This window comes from Megalops cyprinoides, chromosome 11, assembly GCF_013368585.1.
Source record: "Megalops cyprinoides isolate fMegCyp1 chromosome 11, fMegCyp1.pri, whole genome shotgun sequence".
Lineage (NCBI taxonomy): Eukaryota > Metazoa > Chordata > Actinopteri > Elopiformes > Megalopidae > Megalops > Megalops cyprinoides.
In genome coordinates this window covers 19,844,944-19,869,804 of record NC_050593.1, presented here as the reverse complement: position 1 = coordinate 19,869,804, position 24,861 = coordinate 19,844,944, and the positions used below count along the sequence as shown (strand labels likewise).

The 24,861-nt window shown below is 41.3% G+C and overlaps 1 protein-coding gene across 2 annotated transcripts; it reads left to right on the top strand.

The window, feature by feature from the left end:
• phka2 (phosphorylase kinase, alpha 2 (liver)) lies at positions 1 to 24,415 on the top strand. Of its 2 annotated transcripts, none has more exons than XM_036540757.1 (32): positions 1 to 161; positions 343 to 436; positions 1,640 to 1,798; positions 1,901 to 1,948; positions 2,427 to 2,595; positions 2,734 to 2,816; positions 4,745 to 4,825; positions 5,855 to 5,953; positions 6,994 to 7,140; positions 7,345 to 7,398; positions 7,772 to 7,894; positions 8,636 to 8,731; positions 8,868 to 8,975; positions 9,712 to 9,790; positions 10,262 to 10,396; positions 10,532 to 10,641; positions 11,130 to 11,274; positions 11,600 to 11,678; positions 12,220 to 12,374; positions 12,729 to 12,899; positions 13,365 to 13,471; positions 13,716 to 13,849; positions 14,333 to 14,489; positions 14,740 to 14,819; positions 15,362 to 15,440; positions 16,047 to 16,176; positions 16,736 to 16,837; positions 17,661 to 17,779; positions 20,016 to 20,069; positions 21,859 to 22,086; positions 22,901 to 23,101; positions 23,834 to 24,415. In XM_036540757.1, exons 2-32 carry the CDS (start codon positions 359 to 361, stop codon positions 24,005 to 24,007), a joined length of 3,684 nt encoding a protein of 1,227 aa, XP_036396650.1. In that variant the 5' UTR covers positions 1 to 161; positions 343 to 358; the 3' UTR covers positions 24,008 to 24,415. The 2 variants fall into 2 exon arrangements, with proteins under 2 accessions (XP_036396650.1, XP_036396651.1); XM_036540758.1 differs by lacking the exon at positions 20,016 to 20,069 and adding an exon at positions 18,669 to 18,692.
• The last annotated feature ends 446 nt before the right edge of the window (positions 24,416 to 24,861 follow it).

The following is a 24,861-nucleotide window of genomic DNA, read 5'->3' as shown; positions in this document are numbered from 1 at the left end:
GGCAGGATTCACAACTGGATTCTCCTGCTATATCGGGTGATTACCCGTTGAAAAATAGATTAGACTAACCATCATGAGGAGACTGCAAATCGCAATTTAAATCCAGTGAAGAAGGAAACACTGATTTCCTACTGTAAGCTTGGACATGTCCCGCTAAGCAGGTAGCTATGTAAATTAAATTGTGCATAATTATATGTAACGTTGACTAGATCAGATACCCAAGTGTTTACAGCATTAGTCTATCTGTCGGTGCGCAACTTTACACAATATACAGATACTGAATTTTGTAACTGCCAAGGCAAAGGGAAGTAACGAGCCGTCTTATTCTCACTTGTGCTTCAGTTAACCCGATGGAAGAATGCGGAGTCGCAGCAACTCGGGAGTGCGCTTGGATTCATACGCCCGGCTCGTCCAGCAGACAATATTATGTCATCAGGTACATTTTCAGTGTCTGTCAGTGCAATTATTGAGTTAAAAAAAAACACACACACGGATGGTTTCCTTATTCATTCACTTTTTTAAACAATTAATCCATGCTGTTTATTGTGCAAATATGATCACCGCACGACACACGCTAAATTACTGCTCTTACCCCATCCAACCCTCAAAATCATGTCTTTAATGTTTTCTTAATTTTTCCTATTTTGTAATCTGACCAAAGAGGCGGAAGTGAGTTTGGCTGTTTACCAAGAAATCGACTGCTTTTATCAACCATCATATGGTGTCTAAAAATATCTAATATATTTAGTATTTGACATTTAGAGTATCCGTATGCAAAAATATAACAGCATTATGTTTGGCATTCCGTAGTGTCGAGAACAAAGGTCAGTTTAAAAATACCCAGAGGGTAAGTCAAATATTTGCATTATCTGCACCACTTCACGTGCTTGGCATTCTCTGCCTCTCTATGGCCGCCACATACTGTAATTTCACTTGCCAGCCTCTCTGCATTAAGTTTAATCAGCAAGTAACCGAAATTCTATTGTGGTCTTGCTGGAACGTTGTACACTTTCGCGACTGATTTACAGATCTCTAAACTCAAATACACATCATATGTCTAATACTAACATAATCAGTTTATTTCGTTCTGCCCTAAGCCAGATTGGTTCAGTGAAGTATTAAATTATATTGTAATAGTAATAAGTTAAAAAAATAATCTATTAAAAATTAAACACCTGGCTTGAATTAAATGCCACTGTGTTGTCACTGTGAATTGCCCTAAATGTTCTGTGTCCATTTGATATAGTTTGTTGTCCTCCGTGTGCAATGTTGATGGTGATGAGATGGAGATGATGTGGGCTTCTGTTTTTCAAAAGTTAAGGGAATAATGAGAAAATTGCAGTGAAAAGGATGTCTTGATAACACATTTTTTCAACTAAAGTTGTAATCATTTTTCTTGTACCAGCATGGTATAGAACGGGATCTATGAGGAGATCCGATTGTGGAATATTTTCACCCATGTTGTTGGTAGCAGAGTGATCAGTGTTCATAAGTGGTCCCCTTGCAGATTTCTGCAGACTCAGTGCATTTATCAAAGCGAAAAGTGCTTCGACCAAGTATTAATTTAATTTGTGCAGTCATAGTAGATCCAGTGTATATACTCTGATCACTTCATAAAGTTAATAAATGTCTGCATTAGAACCCGGTGACAGGTCTGCTCCCAGCCAGCGAACAGCAGAAGGATGCCTGGGTGAGGGACAATGTGTACAGCATCCTCGCTGTGTGGGGCCTGGGCATGGCCTACCGCAAGAATGCGGACCGTGATGAGGACAAGGCCAAGGCCTACGAGCTGGAGCAGGTGACTCTTGTCCTGCTGCTGACCCAGGCATGCTGAGTCCCATAAACCATTTGCTCCATTAATGTATAACATCAATTAATAAAACTTGTTTTGATTCTGCAGAGTGTTGTCAAACTGATGCAAGGACTGCTACAGTGCATGATGCGACAGGTGAGTAGACTTAGCTTCACACAGCCTTTTAGACAGGAGTGAAGAATGTGTGTAAAATACATTGTGCATGCAGTGTTATACCGTGCGACCACCGTTCAGCACTGCTGCTTGTGCAAGAAGAGGAGACTCCTGTCATTTGTGGGACATGTTCATGGGGTCCCTGTGAATGGATAAATGTATAAACATACTAGTATACCAAAAATGGACATGCTATTTGTTCCCAACACAAAATGCACATTAAATGTATTTCTCCATTTAAGTCCAAGAAGTTAGTATTTATATACTACATTATTTCTTCTGTGTGAAGTGAACGTAAGGTATTAGCAAGATAATCCACCTCTTGGGAACAGAGAGTGAAGCTGGAAAAAGTGAGTGTTGCTTGGAGTGCATATTCAAAACTGCGAACGCTGAATCTGTGGGGTGGGGGTCACCTGTACTGTAATTGCGCTGTTGGCTGAGACTGTGAGTTTGGCCACAGGTAGAGAAGGTGGAGAAGTTCAAACACACTCAGAGCACCAGAGACTGCCTCCACGCCAAGTACCACACTCCCACCTGCAGCACCGTGGTGGGGGATGACCAGTGGGGGCACCTGCAAGTAGATGCCACCTCCCTCTATCTGCTTTTCCTGGCTCAGATGACTGCCTCAGGTGAACACCAGGATTGGATGGAATGATGATGTTTTACCCCAAAGTTTCTGGGGGAACCAGGTCAAGAAAACATAAACAATGGCTATGTTTGTGATTTTGATAAAACAGTGTTGACTGCTGTGTCCCCATCTGTTTCAGGTCTCCGCATCATATCTAACTTGGATGAAGTGGCGTTCATACAAAACCTTGTCTTCTACATTGAGGCTGCTTACAAAGTTGCTGTAAGTTTGATGAAAGTCATTAATTGTGCTGGCACATTCTCTGATTCTAATTTCGCGGAAACATTCCCTGATTTGATATGGCTGAATTATCCGGAATGATTCATGATTCTCAACATTCAGATCTCTTAAATAAGCCCAGTGGTGTATCCAGGCAACATTTTATTAAAAACCAAATTATAAGATGACTGACATGATGGAATAGCAGGTTACTTTTTCTGGCAAGCTAATTAACTGGCTTGCTGAGCAGCTATTGCTTAATGAAGCTGATTTCTATCTAGCCAGAAATCTGTTTGGCTCACCTTAAATTAGTTATTGTCAGATGTCAAATCTTGTAACAGCAAATTGGTTAGCCAGTGCTACCAAGTCAGTTTTAATGTTCAGAAATGTTAACTAGTGGGGGCATGTGTACATGTGTACAAAACCATCCAAATAAAATAAACTTACTGTTTTTACACTCACAGTGTAAAAACATAATAGTCACACACTGCAAACTTTCAATGATAATGTTCGTCTGGAATTTGAGTTGTGTGCACTAAAAGTCAGAATTTGGCAAATATGTTTGTGACTCATTTGAATAATAAAAAAAACCTAGCAAATCCATTTAAATCAAACTTTAGTAAAAAATATGTGACCCATCAAAGAGAAAATTTGCAAACATTTGATCATCAGACCAAAGAGAATTGATATCCAGAAAACATTTGATGTGGTCTTGATGTTGCATATTGCTACCTAGTAAGCTAGTTGATTGATGGCTCTGTACAGCACAAGCTAGCCAGGTGTTTAAAATGAGATGCATGCTTGCTATCTTGGTAAAATTGATAAAGTTGTTGAACATGCTAGTTAGATATATCTAAGTTGTTACCTTCTAAAGAACCATTAACAGGTCATGCACACTAGCCAGCTATCTCACAAACTGCAGCTATACCCAAATACATGAATAACTTGAAACAAAAGTAGGTCTTTGGACAACAGTTATGAACAAGTCTATAATGGTGGCTGTTTTCCCATGTGGGCATACAATAAACAGGCAATGTGTTTTTACATATTCAAAGACATCAAATATTCATGTAAAATCATGCTGTATGGTTGTGCAAATACGGCGACTGCTCTTTTTGCTTAATTTCATTACTTTTGAGTGGTATAGCATTGTTGACCTAAACTCACCGGCAATGTTTGATTGTTTATTTATGGCTGCTCACCACTCTTTGATTGTTCATCTGTATTGTCCCTTTGAGTGCCTTTTCTCTGCTTTCTATTTCCCTGCTGTTACAGCATGTCCCCACAATTTCCACTTGAAAGGGACACTCATCAAGGCTGCTCACCCCCCCGCCCCCCTTGTGCTGATGATGTCATACTTTATAGAATTCTCATGTGACTAATTCATACCTACAGTACAGGAGCAAATATCCCCTATATGTTTCACCTTTCCTCTGAATGAAATTACTCTGGGCCTTTCAAGAAAAGAACCCTTTATTATATGACAGTATCATTAGGAAAACCTAGAATTAAGGAATTCACAACTACCAAATGCAGGACCATATGCTGAAATAGGCTGCGGACAAGGTGCAGTCAAATTTGGGCATTTTAGTTGAGAACCCTTTGAAATCAGTTTGACCCTACATCTGCTGTTGCATGGCTTGCTGTAGAAGTGTCAGTTATAAAGTCAGTCAGTGTCAATGATCTTGCATTTCCTTGTCTCAAAACGAATGTATTTGCTTATCTCTAATTCATCAAATGTGTGGAAGCATCTAAGTAGGCCCCTTGGTATTTTCATTTGTACTTATTTTGATAACAATTTATCAAAATTTTATTGATAGCAAGATTTTATTGATAACAATTTTGTTTTGTCAAAATCTAAACCATTGTGGTCTAATTTTGGAGTTCACATATGGAATGGTACTGGTTAGATTATCTGTGTCCATGTACAGGATTATGGGATGTGGGAGCGAGGGGACAAGACCAATCAGGGGATACCTGAACTGAATGGAAGCTCTGTGGGAATGGCCAAGGTATGTCAGCAAGGATCCAATTTAAACCCTCACCTCTTCGCCTTTGCAAAGTGCTGACCTGCTTCCTATAAAGAACACATCTGGTAGGGAGACTGTCGCTTCAATCACAGGAGATGGTTTTTAGGCAGAACTACTGAAGGACTAGCCAAAACCAAAAGGAGTAATGTGAAACTGACCACAATGGTAGGCAGGTAGGCCGGCCAAAGAGCATTGCACTGTGACACAAATTATGCCAAGTGCAGTTTATTGTTACATCCTGTTTTGGTCCTATCAGTATAATTCTTCAATGTTGTTGTAAGGATTTCTTATGACGTGTTTATAAACATGTTACACATTCATACAATGTATAGAAACTGTTAATCAGTTTCCCATTCCTTGAACTTGAAACTTGATTTGGATGCTCAGTTAAAGCTAATTATGGTTCCACATTACATACATTACATAAGCTTGACTCCTAATGAGTGTTGCTAATTTGATTGAGGGGCACAGGCGAACACGAAGAAGCTGAAGAAATACCTTTACTTTTATCTTTTTAATGAGCAAAAACATAGAGCAAGGCATAACAGATAACTGTCAAGAGAACACACACCCAGGTCAGTATTATTCAGTGAAATGCTTATCAGACCTAGTGGCGTCGTTAGGTCCGATCATTTGGGGCTATAGCCCCAAATATTTTAAGCCTAGCCCCGAATATTTTCGCCCTGAAAAAGGAGGTGTTTACAGCAAAACAACAGACAGGCTGTGTAACAGAGCGGAACTTGACTTGCAGCATCCAAAGGTGTGATAATATTTATTTATGATCTGATCTTTTTAATAGCTAGAAACGCCCCTGATCAGACCTAAATTGAAGACTGCAGTTGGAATGAGGATTGGTTTATGCAGGGATACCCCAGGACCAGCCTCTGGATATTCATTACCATTATTGTTACATACAGACTAATATAATGGGCAGGAGTGTTTTTTCTCTCTCTCTTTCTCTCGCTCTCTTTCTCTATCCCTCCCTTTCACTCTCGCTCTCTCCCTCTGTAGGCTGCATTGGAATCCATTGATGAGTTGGACCTGTTTGGTGCCCACGGTGGGCCAAAATCAGTCATCCATGTTCTGCCTGATGAAGTGGAGCACTGCCAGGTGATAGACTAAGCTAACCTAAGCTGTCTCAGGGCTGACAGATTCATTTCCCATAGACAGCAAATGTAAATGTGTTGTGACGTTAAAATGAGATTAAAAATACAGAGATGTGCTGGCAAGTTTAAAAAGACATGGCTAGAAAAAAGGGGCTTAAAAGTAATGGCTGACTGTGTAGATGTGATGTGCCCTGGTATTGTGTTCCACGCTCTGGGAACCTGAAAAACCAAAGCTCACTCTGTCTTTGTTGTCTGTTGAGTTCTGGGGGCTCAGAGAAAACCCAGGGTTGCTGACCTGAGGTTTCTTGAAGGCACGTTATATTACATTATGTTTACCTAGCAGATACTCTTATCCAGAGTGCCTTGCACGGTTTATATATCTTGCATGATATCCATTTATACAGGTATTTACTGAGGCAAGCAGGTTCAAGTACCTTACCCAAGGCTACAGCAGCTGTGCACCGCCTGGGAATCAAATTGGCAGCCTTTGGGTCACAAGCCTGGCCCCTACTCTGAGAATCACTTGAGTCAGCCCATTTGAAGCCATATAAGCCTTTCTTAAAATCTAAGAATATAAAACTGGTAGCCAGGGAAGAGAGGCTGGGCTTGGACTAAAACAGATTGCAGCAACTTTGATGAGTGTAGTGTACATATAAAGTCTTTAGTAGATTTATAAAATGTTAAATAAGGTAAAGCTGGATAATGATTAGCAAATTACCAGTAAATAAGTTAGGGCAGAGTTTGGTAGGGGTCATTTGATTGATTTGTCTGCTGATTTCTTTGGCTGAGAATATGTGTTTGTAGTTGTTGATATCTGTTCCAAGGGCACTGATAATGGAGTGATAATGCAGAACTGGTAATCTCCCATGAGTGTCTCATTACAGCTTTTCTTTAGGCAATCCAGTCCTCTATTCTTGTCTGGATTGAATATGTATGTGTGTAACAAACATACTGAGCTTGATATTTTCATGGATGGGTTTTGATCCACCCTAACATTTTGGCGCATTCCTTCAACTAGAGGAATTGTTTCTCTCTCTTCGTCAGTCGATCCTGTGCTCCATGCTACCCAGGGCCTCCACGTCGAAGGAGATCGACGCCGGCCTCCTGTCTGTCATCTCCTTCCCAGCGTTTGCTGTGGAGGACGCTGACCTGGTCAACATCACCAAGAGTGAGATCATCACCAAGCTGCAGGTGAGCTTGGGGTGGGGGGGGGGGGGGGTCGCTGGGGAGGTGGGGTTGTTGGATTGGGCCTTTGGGGTGGTGTAAGTTGCTTGCATGCCAGTGAGTGTAGCCTGGATGTAGTTTATGCCTAAAGTGTCTGCCTAACCAAAACTCCCTAATCTGTATGTGAGGATGCCATTCAGTCTTATGCACTGTTACTTTCCCTCTCTCTAGGGTCGGTATGGCTGCTGCCGGTTCATTAGAGATGGATACAGAACCCCGAAAGAGGTACAGCTGCCTGTCTGAGTGTGGGCATGTTCTCTGCCTGTGCTCCTTTGACAAGCACCTTGGGTTGTGATTAAGATGTGAAAATAAAAGCCATAATGTAGGACTTTGTAAGGGCCATATAATTCCTGTGCTCTTCATGCATCCAAACTGTACTCTTTTTCTGTTGCTTGGTTCTCAAGCATTTATACAAACTAGTAATATTTTTTTCAGAGAACATAGGTGCTCATTTAAATACTGTATGTATTCTAAAGATGCATTTTTATTGCAACCCAACAATGATTAAATGGCAGCTAAAGGTGTTTATATGACATATAGCTCTACATTGTGAAATGGAGAATTATCTGTGTTGAATCCTATTTGCTCTTTGGTTCAGGACCCCTCCCGCCTGCACTATGACCCCGCCGAACTTAAGCTGTTTGAGAACATTGAGTGCGAGTGGCCAGTGTTTTGGACCTACCTCATCCTAGATGGCATTTTTAATGGAGACCAACTTCAGGTTTTTTTTTTTTTCGACTTTCCAAACTGTAGATTCCATTATTAGTAATCCCATAGGGCATTGCACTACACTGGGACTCAATATTTTAATTGTAGTAATTACTAGATATCCAAAGGATGCCAGTACAGTTCCCAGACTCACCTCTACTGGTGTATCCTTGGAAAGAGTGTGCAACCTAAATTTCCCCAATGAATATCCAGCTGTAGAAACAGATAGCATGCTCTACATGCTGTGTAACTTGCTGTGTTTAAGAGCTTCGCAAAGGAACCTTAATAATATAAACATATTTGTTGTGCCATGCCAGTGTATTTAACAAATGAGTATATAGCTTTTAATAAAGCCATACACCACAGGTGCTCTCTGATTATGGATCACTTGATATTTCTGAACTTGACTTTAAGTAAGCTCCTTTAAAATATATAAATATTTTTTTTTAAATCAGAGATGCATTGCATAGACAGAAGCAATAAGTATTTATGAGATATGCAGTATAAAAAAAACAGTCCAATTTGAATGCATTGTGAACCAGTGTATGGTTGGTATGGGATAGCTTTATGAACATATGGCTCAAGAATAAAATTTGAGTTGCATAAAATCCCAGTTATATAGCGACTTCCAGAATGTAACCCACACATAATTTGGGGACCCTCTGTGGGTCAAGTGACATAAGAATTCAAGCAGAAATTAGTGTTTTACATTTGTCCACTAGGTGGAGATGGTCTGACAGGAAGTTATTTACAGGTGCAGGAGTATAGAGAGGCCCTGGAAGGGATCTTGATCCGGGGAAAGAATGGGATCCGGCTGGTTCCTGAGCTGTACGCTGTTCCAGCGGACAAGGCAAGAGCTGCAGTTTTTTAACGTATCTGTATAAATTACTGCAAAGAAGTAACGGTGGTAGAAAAATGACACTTTAATTTTGTAGTTTGGAACGGATTAGTAAAGTGTTACCTTTTTGTGTGGCCTGTGGGCGCAGGTGGAGGAGGAGTACAGGAACTCCCACACTGTGGACAGGGTGAACAAAGGACAGCTGCCACACATGTGGGGACAGTCCCTCTACATCCTGGCCAGTCTGCTGGCAGAGGTAGGACACCCCTGTCCTGGAAGGGATGTGACACGCTGAAAATGACATGTGATTTTAAAATCAATACGTATGTAGAGTCATTAAATGTTGTCCTCAGTACAAGCAAATGATAGACTGTATTTAACATAAAATATTAAATAACCTCCTAATGAAGTTTTTTTCTCTTGTTTTCATTGAACATATTCTGGCTCCAGAGCACAAGAATTATTTTTGGAGAATCCAATGATCTGATTAACACTGAAGCATGGGAGATAGCTTGCAGGACAATGGAGACAGAAAGCTGACTGCTTTAGAGAGCCCATGGGCAGGCCCAGGCTGGCACTCTGCCTCACTGCTGTAGCTGAACAGCTCCCGTGGTGCAGCAAGCAGAGCCAAGATCAGAAACCTGCCACAGCAAAGTCCGTATACAACCCTTTCTCAAAGCAGATATGCATATAGTGCACTCAAGCATGGTGTTTTTTTTCCCCTCAGACTTTGGCCTTAAATTCAGAGGTGGTGGCCTTAACTGAACTAATGTAACCACTCCTCCCAGCTCAGAGATTATTCACTCATGGCGTGCTGGATAATCAGCTGCACTATAGTCCTCCAGAACCAGGACTGGGCACCCCTGACCTGTGTAGTTTCGTTGTTAGTAGCCATGGACTCCATAGTTTCAAAGCAGTGCTTGGGTTCCGTTAAACACAATGTCTCTGTTCACCCTTCTCTTCTGTTCTTTTTTTAACCATTTGCTCTCAAGGGATTCCTGGCCCCCGGAGAGATTGACCCCCTCAACAGAAGAATGTCCACGTGCTTCAGACCTGATGTTGTTGTACAAGGTGTGCAGATGATGTCTTTTCCTCTCCAGAAGTAACATGTAGTATTTCATCTGTCTAAAAAGAACCTAGCTCAGAGTTATGTTATAAAAAATGATAATCCAAGGAGTGTGTTTATTGGGATGCACTAAACCTTTCAGTCTGTTTAGGGGCATAGTTCATGCTTTTTACTTCTAAAAATCTACAGTTTTCATGAAGCATTTAAGGTAAACAACTGATCATTTTTTTGGACAACAGCTTTAGGTGCACTTAAGCTTTTATACATGACAGTGACTCATCCTTATTCACAAAGATAACATTGTCATAATTAGAGATCTTAAACAAATAACTTTGGCGACAAGTCATTTGTCGTACTGCTAAAAACTGCCTTGACTGGTGAAGGTAGGCAAGAGCTGTGTCTGAGGGGATTTTCAATACCTGTGTATGTGTGTGTGTGTGTGTGTGTGTGTGTGTATACGCACGTGCTGTGCATAGTGTGCGTGTTGGCAGAGTCAGAGCAGATCAAGGAGCTGCTGAAGGACGATGGAGTGGATGTCCAGACCATGTCCGAAGTCCTGCCCATCCGCGTCATGCCTGCACGCATCCTCAGCCATATCTACGTCAAACTAGGTGCCTGCTTCCTCCCTTGTGATTTGATTTTACTGAGCATGGACTTCTGGGAGATGAAGTTTAGGATGGATTACAGAGGGCTTTTTTGTCTGATGACCATCCTGACTTTTCTTTGTCTGTTCTTTTTTCTGCCAGGCCAGAGTAAAAAGTTGAAGTTAAGTGGCCGGCCATACAGACACATTGGAGTCCTAGGAACTTCAAAGTTCTACGAGATCAGAAATCGTACCTATACTTTCACCCCACAGGTAACCATAACATACCTCATCTCTGACCAGGGCTGCAGCCAGAAATGAATGAACTTTTAAATATTTTCTCTGGAATTTGTTCAGAATACTTTATTACACCAAATAATATCTGATATATATGTATAAAAGGAAAACGTGAAAGTAACCAATATCTGTTAACAACTAATTGTGACTTGTTAGCATTTATCACGTGAGCTGTCATTTGGAAATCCACAGCTAAATCAGGCAGGAGAAATACACCTCAAAGAACTTGTTGATGAATTAGCCTTGCAATAAAGTATGGACCAGGTGCATACAGTAAACCTCAGTATTTTATTTTAGTTTGTTATTCATCAATAACTTTTTTTACAATGACAGAAAAATTATGTGAAGTGTTGTATGATCAGAAAAGCAATCCTGTGTTTTACCAGTCTTACTTGAGTCACTGGTGTGAGTGAAGTGGTGGGTGTGCTGTCAGCTGTTACTGATTTCAGTGCCCTCTTCCTCAGTTCATTGACCAGCACCACTTCTACCTGGCTCTGGACAACCAGATGATTGTGGAGATGTTGCGGACAGAGCTGGCCTATCTCTCCTCTTGCTGGAGGATGACTGGGAGACCTGTCATCACCTTCCCCATCACACACAACATGCTGGGTAAGCATTCAACACTCTGACTCCTTGAACAATGAGGGAGGGCCCTTCTGTCACATTTGCCAAAACTGTAGAGGAGAACAGTGCAGGCCTGAGCCACACTGTGGTTGCTCACCAATGCTGACTGATCAGCACAGTGTGATGTTTCAGAACAATGTGGACAACCGTGGTTGGTGGGCTCTCCCCATGGAGCCCTGACTGACAAAATATTAGATTTTTCACCGTATCATGACCTTTCACCCCTGGTCCAATCCCCCCTCCCAATCCACCCAGCAACTGTAGAACCGTATAAAGTATGTGCTCACAAATGTCCCCTTTTCTCTTGCAGTGGAGGACGGGGAAAGCATCGACCCCTGCATATTGGCCACCCTGCGAAAGCTGCAGGATGGATACTTTGGAGGAGCAAGGTGACTCATGCAGCTGACTTCTTATATTTGTATGGATCAATTGGATATACTCATTCTGCCCTTTGTGGGTGTGGCCTCCTGCTATTGGGGCAGGCCGTTCTCTCTGTGGTGTGAGGTCCCTCTTGTTGGATATGTGGGGTAGGGGGTGCAGACCTCCACCCACACACAAACACACCCCTGTTCCCCAATTTATTGGTCTGTATGGTCAAAAGCCATTACCTGTCCTGATACGAAGGAGATTTATTTTCAGCTTCTGAGTTCACAGAATATGCAGGTGGCTGTTTAAAATGCATATCCTTTGAGGTAACCAGTCAGCTGAGCTTATGTGAAGGTGTACAGGCTGTGCAGTTGTGACTTAGAGAAAAGTACTATGTGATGTTCTGTTATGTGTTAGAGTAAGTGTGCTTTGTGTGAGAGAGGCACTTGGAAGAGTTGTAAGTATGTGGGCTGTAGTGCTGCCCTGTGGGACTATCAGTGTGTGAGAGCTGCTGTACGCAGTATGTAAAGCAAGTGTGTCACCTCATGCTTCTGTTCACTGTAGGGTACAGATGGGCTCACTCTCCAACTTCCTCACCACCTCCTTCCACACGCAGCTCAGCTTCCTCGATGCGGATGCTGACGAAACACTGCTGGAGGAGGATGAAGAAGAAGAAGAAGATGATGGAGACTTTGAGGAAGGATGTTACACCTTGGCAGGTAATGCTGGCATGCACAGACATCTCAGCCAGTCACAATGCAGAGATTTCAGCAGCACAGAAATCTCCTGTCATTCTTTGTCATAGCCATTTTGAAAATGCAGGTAACCCACTGGTCAAACCTCCCATTGCAACTTTAAATAGAAAAAGATTCAGAATTATGCTTAAGCCCTTTACTTGTGCTTTGGAGGAGAATATTTGGTAAAAAACATTATAGTCTAGACTACTTTTAACAGTAAAAATGCCTGCGTGGCATCATTTAATAACAGCAGTAATGTTATATTCCAGTTCATTCAAACTGTCCTGCCGACAGGAGTAAATGGTTTGAGACGGTGTGCATGTCTTGTACCCTCAGGGGGTTCGAAGGACCAGTTTGACCAGTACCTCTCGCAGCTGCTTCAGAGCACGGTGACCAGGTCCTTTCTTCCTCCCATCCAGAGGGGGCAGCACCACGTGTTCAGTGCTGAACACACTACTCGGGACATCCTCTCTCTTATGGCTCAGGTCCAGGGACTCAACATGCCCAGTAAGCCTTTCTGGACCTTATGGGACAGGGATTGGAGTGGAAACTTTTGTCTGCTGATACACCAGATACACAGGGTTGAGGAATTAGATGTTGTATCTATTTTAGTCGTCTTCCAGTGTCTGAGTTAACGTCCCAGGGTTTGTTTGCAACAGCATATGGTAGATAAAAATCCTCCATATGATGTTGCCCACATTCTTTGTCCTTGGAGGTAGGGGTTGTCATATTCAGAAATAAATTGTTAATGGCAATGTGCATCAGAAAAAAATTCAAATAATATTGACTGTAACTACAAGCATGCTTTTACAAAAGGTAAGCATCCATTAAGACTGCACAGCACCCTAAAAAGCTCAAAAAATTGTCTTTTTTTCTTGAGGTTAAAGTGTCTTGTATTTCACAGAAGGTTGCCCACATACAGGAGAGCAAAGTTACTTTCTGTGGTCGTCATTTTTGTTTATTTTGTTTCAGAGACGTCCATGTATCTGCCCGTGACTCCAATCATGAACAAGCACCGCAAGTCTCTGAATCTGCTGGAAGTTCCCCAGCCACACCATCACACGCCGCATCATTCCAAGGTGGGCAGAGGCATGGACGTCTCTGAGACACCCAAGACTCTCTGAGGCTTTTAAAGATAAATGGTCAGGGGCGGCATTTGAGTCTGAGTGCATTTGTGCGTGCCTCAGTGCTTAGGTTGTTGTTGAAGATATGGACAGTTGTTTTCCTTGGTGCATGTATGCATGTACATAATGCGTGTGCGTGTGACTGTGTGTTTACATTGTGTGTTTTTCTGTGTACACATGATTGGATTTGCTCTCTCAGGCCCCTAGTCTTGATCTCCACCTTCCCCGTGATGCCCATGGCAACATGGACTTCCTGTCCCTGGTGAAGCAGCTGAAGGAGTGCCCCACCCTGCAGGACCAGGCAGACATCCTCTATATCCTCTACATTATGAAGTGAGCTAATGTTCCTGAGCAGGGGATTATGGGATGGAGGCAGTAACCAGGTTATGCAAGACCGTGAACAGCATCTGCAGGGGTCAGGGGCTTGAACTGAAAGCTGAAACTCACTGGCAGTGAACAAATATTAACCTCATGTTGAACTATCCCTCTTGACTGAAATGTAATTTCTTTTTAGGTTGGAGTGACGTTCTTGCACATATAATTATGTGGCGTATATATTTTAAGTATAGCTGTACAAAAATCAAGAACCATTGATGTAACAGCACATAAGGCCTGGAAGTCTGACTACTCATCCTTTTTTCCGCTTTTCAAATATGTTGACCTTAAAGCTGAAAAGTATCATCAGCCAGTAACATCATCAAGAGTAACATCACATCAGCCAGTTTCTGAAGGTTGTTGGTAGTGTAGTAACAGCAGCTTTGGGCCAGTGCAGAAGTTAGTCTGATCTGCCTTGGGGGGCTCTGTCCTTTCCTGTAGGGGGGCAGACTGGGAAGTGGACCTGCCGGGACAGGGCGGAGCCACGGTGCGCTCCCTGCTGGAGGAGCTCTACATAAAGGCTGGGAAGTGCAGAGAGTGGGGCCTAATCCGCTACATCTCTGGTATCCTGCACAAGAAGGTGGAGGTGCTGGCAGAGGTGAGAGCCCTGCACTCAGTGTCTGATGAGTGCAATATGCATAATGGAAGATGATAGGGTGGATAGTTGTCATGCGCATTAATATAGCAAGTGCGTGTTCAGAATTTTACAGTGAAATTTTCAAAGTGTATTACTGCATTTTACATTCTGTTCATATATGTCTGAAAGGCATTGGGATCTATATCTTGTCTGTCTGTGTGTGTGTGTGTGTGTGTGTGTATGTGTGTGTATGTGTGTGTGTTGTCCATAGGCCTGCACCGACCTCATCTCTCACCACAAGCAGCTGACTGTGGGGTTGCCGCCCGAGCCCAGGGAGAAGGTCATCACCTCGTAAGATCTCCATACAAGCTGTCTGTCTGCTTAGTCTCTCATATATTACCAACATGGCCAATATGTACACCTTCCTGACATAGACATTTAACATGCCTTACCAACATGACTGCTCCACAAAACCGTCACAGAGAGTGGTTAACACCTTTTCCTTCAGCAGTAGAAGTTTTCTGAAGATTTTCATGTTGCTTGAGGTTTCTCTTTGTCACAAACAGTATTTGTGTTATGCCTTCTAGCCAATACTTCAGTGCAAACTTGCCTTGTCCTGGTATGGATTTAGAAACATATAATTTTTTAATAACCACTGCATGTGTGCTGCAGTAGTACAGACAGTTCTGGGGTTGGCACAGTCTGTTTTAGACAATGTTCCCAACAGATACATGTTCTTCAAATTCTCATGAAGTGTGGTGAAAGCCAGAGAGTTAGATATAGTATTTCACTTAAATGCTAGTACTTTTTCCTTGCAGAGTATTTAAATGCATTTTTGGTGCAGAGGGTTTACTGACCCTGCTATTTTAAGGAGGTCCCCTCTCTTTCTCTAGCCCTCTTCCTCCTGAGGATCTCAACTCATTGATCTATGAAGCCAGTGGCCAGGACATCAGCATTGCGGTTCTCACTCAGGTTAGCTACCGTTTGCACCCCTTTGTGCTGTGCAAATAAAGAAAACATTATGAAGACAACATTCTTTTGTCCTCTGACAGAGATTTTCCCTGTCCGGGGAGCCAGATGTGATTAACAGTGTTAAAGAGTACTGAGAGTTTCTTTTGTGAAAAATCTAAGGGAAAGTGTTAATATGTTATTTGTAATCCTCAATTTCTTTGGTGCATATAGTTCTGCATTATTTGTGTAGCAGTGAGAATTGTGCTGTGTTCACAGATAAAATCTCCAAAAGGCAATGATTGAATGTAGATGAAAGGAGTAAAAACTGAACCATTTAGGACTCTGCACTTAATTTTTGACAAATTGCAAGACTCTCCACTCAGCCAATCAAGCCGAAATCTCTGGAGGGGTATGACCTGAACGAGCAGAGAGATGATAAATGATTATGGGGTGAAATATGATAATTTACTGCATTTTTTCCAGAAAATATCCATGGATGCTCTTCAGAATTAATACTGTTTCCAATTTTAAAGCTATGAAAACACCCCCCCCCCCCCCCCCCCCCACCTCTCGCTGATCAGTGCAGATAAATGGAGGACATATGACCTGTTCCCTGTCCCCTCTCAGGAAATTATGGTGTACCTAGCGATGTATATACGGTCCCAGCCATCATTGTTCGGGGACATGCTGCGACTGCGAATAGGTCTCATCATGCAGGTGATGGCCACCGAGCTGGCCCGCAGTCTGCACTGCTCTGGTATGCAACCTCTGCAGCTGGCGTGTACGCGTGCATGTACGTGTGTGTGTGTGTGTGTGTGTGTGTGTGTGTGTGTGTGTGTGTGTGAGAGAGAGAGTGAGAGAGTGAGTAAGTGAGTGAGTGAGTGAGTGTGTGTGCGTCTGTGTGTGCGTCTGTGTGTGTGTGGAGGGGGTCTTTATATTCCCTCGTATCCGCAGGTATTTCATTAGGTAAAATGTTATACAGGTGTTCTGTAACGCCGCTGATAGGAGGTGATGTCCATAATTAGCCGTGGTGTACTTTCACACTCACCCTAGACTCCATCTCTCATCATCCCTACAGTAAATGTAACTTTTGGGAAATTTGAATTGTCCCTGCTAACCCATCAAGCCCAGCAGGGGGAGTGATGTGCAGAACCAGATCAGAAGATTCAGATTAAAAAAATATATTTTTTATAACTCTTTCACAGAGTAACCCTTAGTATAAAAAGCTGTGCTGGGACTAGAAAGCTTGTAAGGAAACATAATTGAATTCTTGTTTGGAAAGCCAAGAATTAGAGTTTTGTTCTGCCACACTTCAGGGGAGGAGGCCTCTGAGAGTTTGATGAGCCTGAGCCCCTCAGACATGAAAAATCTGCTGCACCACATCCTCAGTGGGAAGGAGTTTGGCGTTGAGAGGAGCAGTGAGTATTGCCCCATCTCTCCACACTGTGATGACCTACAGGCCTCTGTCACCTGTCTCACATGCACAAATTACTGCTGTAAAACATCTCATTTCCACATTTTCACATTAAAATAAATTACATATATTTTCCATTTCCATTAGCATACAGCTTACTAGCATCCTAAAACAAAGACTGATAGTTAGATGATATCAATATCTATGACTCCATGGATCTGACTAATACTACTTACTAGTGCTACATATATTTTGTTAGATAGATCTAGTACATGTTGTGCAGTGTTAGAAGATTACAGATGGGTGCAGTGCAAATATACCTGACACTGACATATACCTGGTACTGCAGAATTATTTAAACCAGGTGCTGAAGATGAAATGAGTTTTTTAATTCAGATAATGGTGTATGTCAGTACCCAAATGAATTTGAACATGTTTATCTTTGTTTGATATTAATGATTGAAGTGGTGTAATGTGTTGATTGTTATCACTTGTGTTGTATTGTAAGCATGTGCCCAGCATGGTAATTTCAAACCAGGAGGTTAAAATGCAGCAGAATTTCAAAATCAGTGGCTGTTTGACTATCTGGGATATCACCAAGCAGCACTGCTTGAAGTACCTGACAATTCCCAAATTAAACAAGTGGGGAAGACAACACATTTTCAAAAAGTTTGTAAACAAAAACTATGTATAAATGTAAAAAAATATAATCATTAGAGAGACCTTTTTAAATTTCCTAGGTTTCAAAATAATGTGTGTTCTGTATACAATGTGAAACATGGCCTGTGTTACAACATTAATGCTGGCATTTTGTCTCTTCATGTAAGTGCGTCCTGTTGAATCCATTGCCACCAGCCCAGCCATCTCTATACATGAGCTGGGTCACACTGGGGCCACCAAGACTGAGCGTACAGGCATCAGCAAGCTGAAGAGTGAGATGAAGCAGGTACTTCCAACAACCCTTGAAGTTACAGTTTCAAAGGAGGGGAGAGGAGTGTATGCAAAAAGAATATACTCTTTTTTTGGTTGTAGCTCTATACCATGATGCTCCTCATCCTCAGTCCTCAAGGATTGCAGTACGTGGGCAGTTGATCACTGTTTTAGATTTTTCAAATAAGTGGGAAAGAGCCTGTTCAGTCCAGTAAGAACACCTATTTATTACAGGCATCAGTAAAATGGAATCAAACAGTCTTGGCACTTGGGGACTGGATTTGAAGAGTTTCTTTTGGTGATGTTGTAACTATTGCTATGATAGTAGAGGGCTTGAAGGATGACCAGCTAGTAACTATAGTTGACAGTGAAATGTGCCTTTAAGTACTGTTTTTGTTAAAATAAATGCCTGGTAAGCACTTATGTAGTGTTTTCAGCGTATTGATAATAGTCCTCTTTAAGAAAACTAGGGATTCGTCTCCTAAAAATTAACTCAAAGGTTAACGTGTGACTGGTAAACATTTATAAATCAGACTTTAAAGGCATCTGCTCGGTGTACATTTTTAATTTTACACTTTTTGACATTCCTTTGTTCCGAAGACCTTCAAAAAGTTTGACTGATGAATACATTTTTAATTGTTAGTAGTATAAAACAGTAATTTCGTTGTAGAGAAACACCTTTGGTTCATGTATTTATTAACTATTCAGTCATATTATGCTTTTTAGTCAGTGCTATATATACTGTATTTTCAGTGCTGCATGTTTGATGGTCAGCATCATGTTGTCCTAAACTGCTGGGTTATGCTGGGAATGGGAAAGCATCCCCTTTCAGATTGTGGTGTTGATGTACCTGCAATACCGAGCATTCCTTAATATCATGTGTCTCACCTCCTTTCTGTTTGCAGCGGGATGACTCCAGGCCAATGAGTGTGGGTGTCGTTTGTCACAGTGGGCTTTTCGGCATGTTTTCTCATTGCTTTCTCCACAGTGCTGACCGCCTCGCAGCCCATACAGGAAGCATAGGCATCATTACCTCAATTCCCATCCTTCTTTTCTGTATTCTGCAGCAGATAATAGTCCATTGTGTCACGTTGTGCATGTGAAGGCTGCAACACCCAGCTTTCTCTTCTGTTTACAGCACATTTATGAGTTAAGCCCACATGGTATTGTGCTTTTAAGCTCTCCAGTTTATACCAGTGGTGTAGTGTTTGCATCACCTGTTTGACATTTTGCAATGTGCTTATCATAAATTGCTTCTTGTGATTTTTGGTTGCTAATCTTTCACTTGGACTAAGGCTGGCTGTTTAAATGGTCCCTAAAAGTACTATCTGGAATTATCCTGCCATCCAATTGTTGCTTAGTCGTGTATAGTACACTGCGTATTTATTCATTCCTCTCCTTAAATACAACTAGAAAAAATGTACACATTTGATTAATTTTCCTTGTTAATGTTGTCCTTTAATCTTTACATGATTTCACAGAGCAAAGACCCATTGTTCCCAAATAATATATTTAATGAGGATAGAAGATATCCAACTGTTGCATGTTATGGTTACCACCTAAACCACTTTCACAGTTTCAAAACTGGCAAATATGAGGTACACCTGTGTGCTCCTCCTGGTAGGTCTTCCAGTGTACCATCAGCCTTGCATTCTATAATAATTGACATTACAGTGGAAAGTGCTATTCCTTTCAGCCTTTTTTGAAATTTTCTGTAGCCCTTCCACAATTTGTAGAGGTCTGAAATGTGGAATTTCAGGTAATGAAAAGTATCGTTTGGGGAAACCCTGAATTGGAATTTTTATACCAGGTATATTTTATATTTATTTAGTAAAGTAGTAGAATTATTCAGTAAATTATTCAGTACATACATTTTTCTTTTATAGTAAATGTTTTGTTCCTGTTTAATCAGGGGTATGAATAGACGTAGCGGCTGCTGTATATGTAATTGGAGCTTGAAATTATTTTATATTCCAGAAGAGGTCAGTGTGTGTTTGATATATTGTTTCCTTTTACAGATTAGTAACTGAGTTCCAGATAGCCCTGATTGGTTTCCTAGTGCACAAATTTGGTACTGCTGGCCTCCGATTTGTTAGCTCCCATGGGTCTTGACTGAAATCAACTCCATGCTCATTTTGGCCAGTGAACTGAAACATTTCCAAACGCTTACAGGACCAGTCAGTCCAGGTGGGAGATAGGATTGAGAGCTTCACCACCCTCATCTCCGCCACCTCTCCATCTGTTTTTTGTAGATCTTTTTCAGTGGTCTTTCCTCAAGCAGTGGCGTCCCCTCTCCCCGCTCCACGGTAAACTCATGATTGGCAGCACAACTATGCCGCCAACTCCACACACCTTATGGATTCACTTTAGTTAGGAAGCAGTTACAGTTCTGCGTTTGACTAAATCTGTGTTTGAACCTATGCAAAATTGTGGGCTTGTCTGTTTATCTGAGGCCCCTTTGAGACACTTCAGGGGCTGTTAATTCTTCAGAAGTCTCACTTATTGTTGTGTTTTGCCATCTAGTGGCAAAATAAAGGTACTGTCATTACCTTAGGGCAGCCATTCAAGTCAATTGGTCATGAAAATAATGAAATTGGTCATGAAAATCATGAAAAGTGACTTTAATTGAGGAAGCTCCTCTTTGCATTAAGGTTTATAGTGCCAGATGGCACCTGTAAGCAGGTCTCATTGGTAGCAATTGAAATTTCCACCCCACTTCCTAAAGGTTTAAAATAACCAGGGCCTATGTGGAGCAGGTGTGACAGACTCCCTGATATCACAATGTGTTAGCAATAGCCAGGATGTGAGTGCACTTGTAATAAAAAAATAAATAAATAAATAAAACCAGCAGTCAAAGAAATGTAGAATGCTGGATAAAAATAAAGGAAGAATGAGATATTTAAGATATTAAGATATAAGGCATTTAAGATATGTACTGTACTTATATCCAGTTAGTGTTCGTGTTCAGTGTCATTCCTCAATTATTTCATTCTTCATAACAGTGCCATCAAGCATTATATCTCTTAGAGGACTTTTGCCTGTGTGGTCAATGTCCTGACACCATCCCCACTCACGCATACATGTTCAGGTGCGGCCGTTCTTTGTGATTTTAGCATTTGCATCCTTCCAGGTCTGTTAGCCTGTCTGAATGCTGTTGGAAATAGCATGATAGTGTCTTTGTAATACAGTGCACTCTGATTATAAGAATCATATTCATATAGGATTATTTTATTCTTATTAGCAGTTAATTCTTATTATTTAAATGTCCTTACATGATCCTTACATCATAAGCATGGAACGAAACTTATTGGAATACACAGTATTTTTAACAGGTATTAACTAAATAACATTAAAACAATGTAATGCAAATTATTTTGGGGTTACTCCGCAGATTGCTGGGGTTGTGACTACAATGCCATGGCATGGTGCCCTTGATTAAATTCTTTAAAATATAAAATAATTAGACTTGCATAAATTATTTTAGTACCTCTGATAATTGGTGTGGTGTTGGCTTCCCTCTCCCACCCATCCAGCATCACATAGCTGTATAATGATTCTCTTAAGGGGATTTGTTTAAACAGTGGTAATATAGGACTGACTCTGTCCAAGTATTCAGAATGACCAGATGTGGAAAATTCTTTTAGTATTCTTATATTACTTCATACAAATACATTCTTATGAACAGAGTGCACTGCAGTTATGAATATACTGTGTTTAGTGCATTATTCTGCTCAGTTGAACTAGAGACAGGGTGTGTTAGTGTTAAAATGATATATGACAATAGAGATACATGTTCTATGAAACATGCAGAAAGATATTGCTGTGTCTTTACATAACTGATGGCTGTTCAGTTGAATCAGCATGCTCTGTGTCATAGATACAGGGAAAGACTATTTTCTGCAAGTGGAATAGTCTGCACTGTGTTGACTGTGTATGTATGCATGTTTGGGTATGTATGTGTGTTTTGTGTGCATGTGTACATGCGTATGTTTGTGTGCCTGGGGTGTGAATGCGTATGTGCATTGTTTTTCCGTGTATGTGTGTGTGTGTGTATTCGCGTGCGTGTGTATGTGGGTGGGTGTGTGTGTCCTGCAGAGGTGTAGCAGCCCATCCACCCCCAGTGGCATGCTGTCCCCCACGGGCCCCGGCAGCTCCGCCCTGCTCTGGGAGGAGCGTCAGGGCCAGTGGCTGCGCCGTCGCCGGTTAGACGGAGCCATCAACCGAGTCCCCATGGGCTTCTACCAGAGGGTGTGGAAGATCCTGCAGAAGTGTCACGGCCTGTCGATCGCCGGCTACGTGCTGCCCTCCTCCACCACGCGAGAGGTATGGGAAGCTGTATGTATGTATGTATGTCAACCTGTATGTCTGTGCATCTGTCTTCACCATAGCCCTGCCCTTCACTGTGGGCATCAATATATGCACACACAATAGATGTGGTACAACATTATGGAAATGAAATTAGTTACTCAGAGCAGTGTGAACATGTCAATGGTGAACTCATGGTCTGATGATGAGGGGTTCCAAACTCAATTGAATTATTCCAAAATCAGTTAAATTATTCAAGATCAATTCAATTATTCAGTTGAATTATTATTTTTTTGGTCAATGGTGTTATCTCTATTCAACATGATTTGCTAAAAAAAAGGGAGAACCAGTTCCATAAATACTATGGATGCTTGTAATCCTGGTTGTAATCAAGGTTGCTGGTTCAATTCCCAAGCGGGGAACTGCTGTTGTTCATTTAAATTGCCTCAGTATATATCCAACTGTATAATTGGATATTGTGTAAAAAAAAATTGCAAGCTATTTAAATTGGTCTGGATAAGAGCATCTGCTAAGGAAATTGTATGTGGGATGTATGAGTTTCTGTCTGAAGTCAGAGAGTACATCTTCAGCCTGACCACAGAGCAGTGTACCATTTCTTCAAAGCTGGATGATGCTTCTTACATGAGATTGAACACCTTAACATAGAATCCTCAACAAACGTATTTAAACAATTAACTCACAACTAATAATCAGCAATTTCGGGAACAGATGAAGGTTCCCCTTCACAGTGATAGACATATATAGGCATGGGGACAACATATACCCTGTTGTCTTTGATGGATTGGTCTTTTGTCTGCCATCCATGTATCAGATGACAGAGGGTGAGATCAAGTTCGCCGTCCATGTGGAGTCAGTTCTGAACCACGTCCCCCAGCCTGAGTACCGGCAGCTGCTAGTGGAGACCATCATGGTTCTGACTCTGGTGGCCGATTTGGAGATCCCCAGCATCGGGGGCATCATACATGTCGACCGCATCGTCCAAATGGCCAATGACCTCTTCCGCCAGGACCAGGTACGCTTTCTATTCACCATTTGTCATTGCTATAACAGATTCCCAACAGGCACTCATCTGGCTCATATGTTCCACAAGGAGAGATATTACCAGTCAGGGGAACGCTTGCAACACACTTCTTTTTGTCACCGTAGTTGGAGTCATCAGATACGCAATATGACCAAAAACTCTTACCCTAATAGCATAGAAATACTGTTTTGACTTTGTCTGGTGGTTAGTTAGTGTTTTTATAGGTTCTGATGTAGAGCTTGCACAAAACTCAAAATTCAAGTGTACATTGGGGATTATGGGGAGTGATTCTTTATAAATTCCTACATTTGTGTTACATACAGAACAAGGATAAGAATAATCATGGTAAACTCACCAGCATACTGACTTCCGTTATACATAAGAACAAAGTACAGACAGCACAAGTGTGAAGAAGCACAAACCTGTGTTGTCTTTGTACTTTTGTATGAGGCAGTTAAACACGTTGTTATGGAACTGTTCAGATTGTGATTAATAGCAATGTTAGTATTGTTGGCTAAAATGCAAGTGAAACCAACTGCAAAGAACAGCCACTATCAAACACTGGCACAACTTTCAGTCTTATGAATATTGAGATTAACAATTCATCATTTAAAATGTTAAAGTGATTTAAGGTTAGGTGATTAAGATAATCCTGAATCAGTTGTTACTGAAATAAAGTATTTTGCATAGGAAATGGCTCACAGCTATTCCTATCTGTTACAGAAAGCCCATGGGGCCAATGAATACTTCCTTGAGCAGGACCCAGCCACAGGAATCTGTAACTTCTTCTATGACAGCGCCCCCAGTGGCAGCTACGGGACCATGACTTACCTCTCTAAAGCCGTGTTAGCCTACGCGCAAGACTTCCTGCCCAACACCAGCTGTCTGACACAGTAGAACGGCAGGATTCCCTATACCACTCAAGTCCACTCATTGGCCAAAAGATCCATGAGTTTCAGTGAGTTCCACAGGTGCTATGTAGCTACCAGATGTTTGTCTCATATAACAGGTGGGTCCAATTCACTTCCAGTTAAGTGATGAATGAGGACCAGATCAACAGATGGAACAAAGGCCAGAAACCTGTAGATGACCACATTACACCACTTGTCTATACAAACATTAACTAATACATTTAGAATAATATACCTCCATTTAGCACTAGGGCCTGGATGTACCAGTCAGAAAATGCAGTGCTTCATAGCATCCGATTATCTACAGGTCATTTTACCTCTAACCAATTACAAGCTTTGATTTTGCCTGTGTGAGTTGTGATTGCATCAGATTTATTTAGGTTTTGGCTTTTATAAGAGCACTACTGACTGTAATTATTTATGTATTATTGTCTTATATCTAACCAAGGTATAGATTTTAAATGCTTGAAATTTATATGAGTGATTTCTAATATGCCATAAAGAATAATGATTCTTGGCCTTGATAATGCCAGTTCATTCGTGTTTTATGTGTTTGTGTTTTTGTGTACAGTAATCAATATTGATACTTAATTGCAGCTGTATAGGTTGTGACCACTGTGAAAGTAAATCATTGTCTGTTCTTACTGAACCCTGTTTGCTGTTAATGTTTATTATAGTTATATTTAAATATGTTTATAATATAAAATATAAGTGGATAGAATAAATAATCAGCTCCCTCTGTGCTTATCGGCAATGAATTTCATCATTCTTCACATTTCATTTTTGTAAGATAAACTATTTGTTGAATTTACACTAATAATGGGAATTTTAGTTCCTATG